At 70.0% G+C, this 1,848-nt stretch overlaps 1 protein-coding gene across 1 annotated transcript in view; it reads left to right on the top strand.

Moving 5' to 3' along the window:
* The window catches only part of AATK (apoptosis-associated tyrosine kinase), a 7,925-nt gene that overhangs the window by 3,410 nt on the left and 2,667 nt on the right, over positions 1-1,848 (top strand). Inside the window, exons 7-9 of the mRNA XM_010578717.1 lie at positions 131-254; positions 440-589; positions 694-1,843. Of these exons, the coding sequence (XP_010577019.1) occupies positions 131-254; positions 440-589; positions 694-1,843 (1,424 nt within the window). The remainder of the gene's footprint in view (positions 1-130; positions 255-439; positions 590-693; positions 1,844-1,848) is intronic.

Raw genomic sequence — 1,848 nt, 5'->3', positions numbered from 1 at the left:
ATCAGGGACCTGGGGTGCAGCGATGGGTGGCTGGGGGTGGCGGGGCTGGGAACAGCTCTTGCCGCGGTGTGGCCAGTCCTTTACGCGTAGGTTTGACGTTCTCTTCTCGTACTGACCCTGCATACTTGGCAGGACGACTACTTTGTGACGGCCGACCAGCTGTGGGTGCCGCTGCGCTGGATCGCACCCGAGCTCATCGACGAAGTGCACGGCAACCTGCTCATCGTGGACCAGACCAAGTCCAGCAACGTCTGGTGAGCAGGGTCTGGCGGGGGGAAAGGGGGCTGCTGCCAAGCATGGCACGGGCTGGTGGCCGGAGGACGGAGAAGGCACGACGGCAGCCTCAGTGGGATGCATCAGGGTGGCTCGTTTTTGGGGCTGCTGGTCGGTAGCGGGGTGGGGGTCTCCCCGTGCCCCCAGCATCCCGCCCTGCCCGCAGGTCGCTGGGCGTCACCATCTGGGAGCTGTTTGAGCTGGGCAGCCAACCCTACGACCACTACTCCGACCGGCAAGTGCTCGCCTATGCCATCAAGGAGCAGCAGCTCAAGCTGCCCAAGCCCCAGCTGAAGCTCTCGCTGTCAGAGCGCTGGTGAGGACCCGGGCCGGGCTGCGGCCGCATCCTGCCCCCTCCCTCTCCCCGTCCCCAGGCGGGCAGGGGGGGCCGGGGCTGACCCTCGCCCCTTGCCGCGGCAGGTACGAGGTGATGCAGTTCTGCTGGCTGCAGCCGGAACAGCGACCGACAGCGGAGGAGGTGCACCTCCTGCTCTCTTACCTCTGCGCCAAAGGGGCAACGGAAGCAGAGGAGGAGTTCGAGAAGCGCTGGAACTCCATGAAGCCCAACGGCAGCGCCAGCGCCAGCCACCACGGCCCCGAGCTCTCTTCCTTCCCGCTGCTGGAGCAGTTCTCGGCCGACGGCTTCCCCTCGGACGGAGACGACATCCTCACCGTCATGGAGACCAGCCACGGCCTCAATTTCGAGTACAAGTGGGAGCACACCAAGACCGAGCACTTCCAGGCACCCCTGGGGTCCCTGAGCCCCAGCAGCGCTGCCCGCTACCACGACCTCTACTACCCGGCCACGACCGCGGGGCGCCTGAGTTTGGGGGTCTCGCCCTCCTGCTACGAGTGCAAGCCGCCGGGCTGCCCTGGCCTGCCGGCGCCCGGCGTGGTGCCCATCCTGGGCGCCCACAGCCCCTCGCTCGGCAGCGAGTACTACATCCGCATCGAGGGGCCTGGCGAGGGCAGCGCCGAGCTGGACTACGCCATGTGCGCCTACAGCCCCGCGGGCGAGCGGGGGTCCCCGCACCCCCCGTCCTGCTGGAGAGCCCAAGGCGCCCGGAGCGGCAGCACCTACGACTCTGACAGCAGCCCCACCGTCTCCCTCAGCATGGAGCCGCTGCTGGGCCACACGCCGGTGGGCGAGGGCTCCTGGGAGTGCGCCGAATACTACCCCTACCCCTGCCCAGGGCAGGAGCCGCGGGGCTACGAGCCGTCCCCCAGGCACGGGGCCGAGGGGTACCTGCTGGAGGAGGAGCCCGCCCAGCCGGGCAGCCAGGACTGGCCCATCCCCGACTTCCAGCCCAGCATCTTCGCCGACCCGCTGGGCATCTCGCCATCGGTGAACTGCGCCTACAGCCCCCGGGGTTACGGGGAGCCGCGGGCAGCCCCCCCGGGCGGGCGACCGCCGGGGCAGAGCAGGGCCCGGCCGGACTGCGTGGCGCTGGAGCTGGGTGACAACAGCCCCCCCGGTGCCCCCCGCCCGCACGGCGCGAGCCCCCCGGCTCAGCGGCATCCCTGGGCCTCCAACAGCTCCTCCAACAACAACATCGGCAGCGGCAGCCCGGCGTC

Source organism: Haliaeetus leucocephalus, unplaced genomic scaffold (assembly GCF_000737465.1).
Source record: "Haliaeetus leucocephalus isolate CR32 unplaced genomic scaffold, Haliaeetus_leucocephalus-4.0 Scaffold646, whole genome shotgun sequence".
Lineage (NCBI taxonomy): Eukaryota > Metazoa > Chordata > Aves > Accipitriformes > Accipitridae > Haliaeetus > Haliaeetus leucocephalus.
This window is presented reverse-complemented; position numbering and strand designations above follow the sequence as displayed.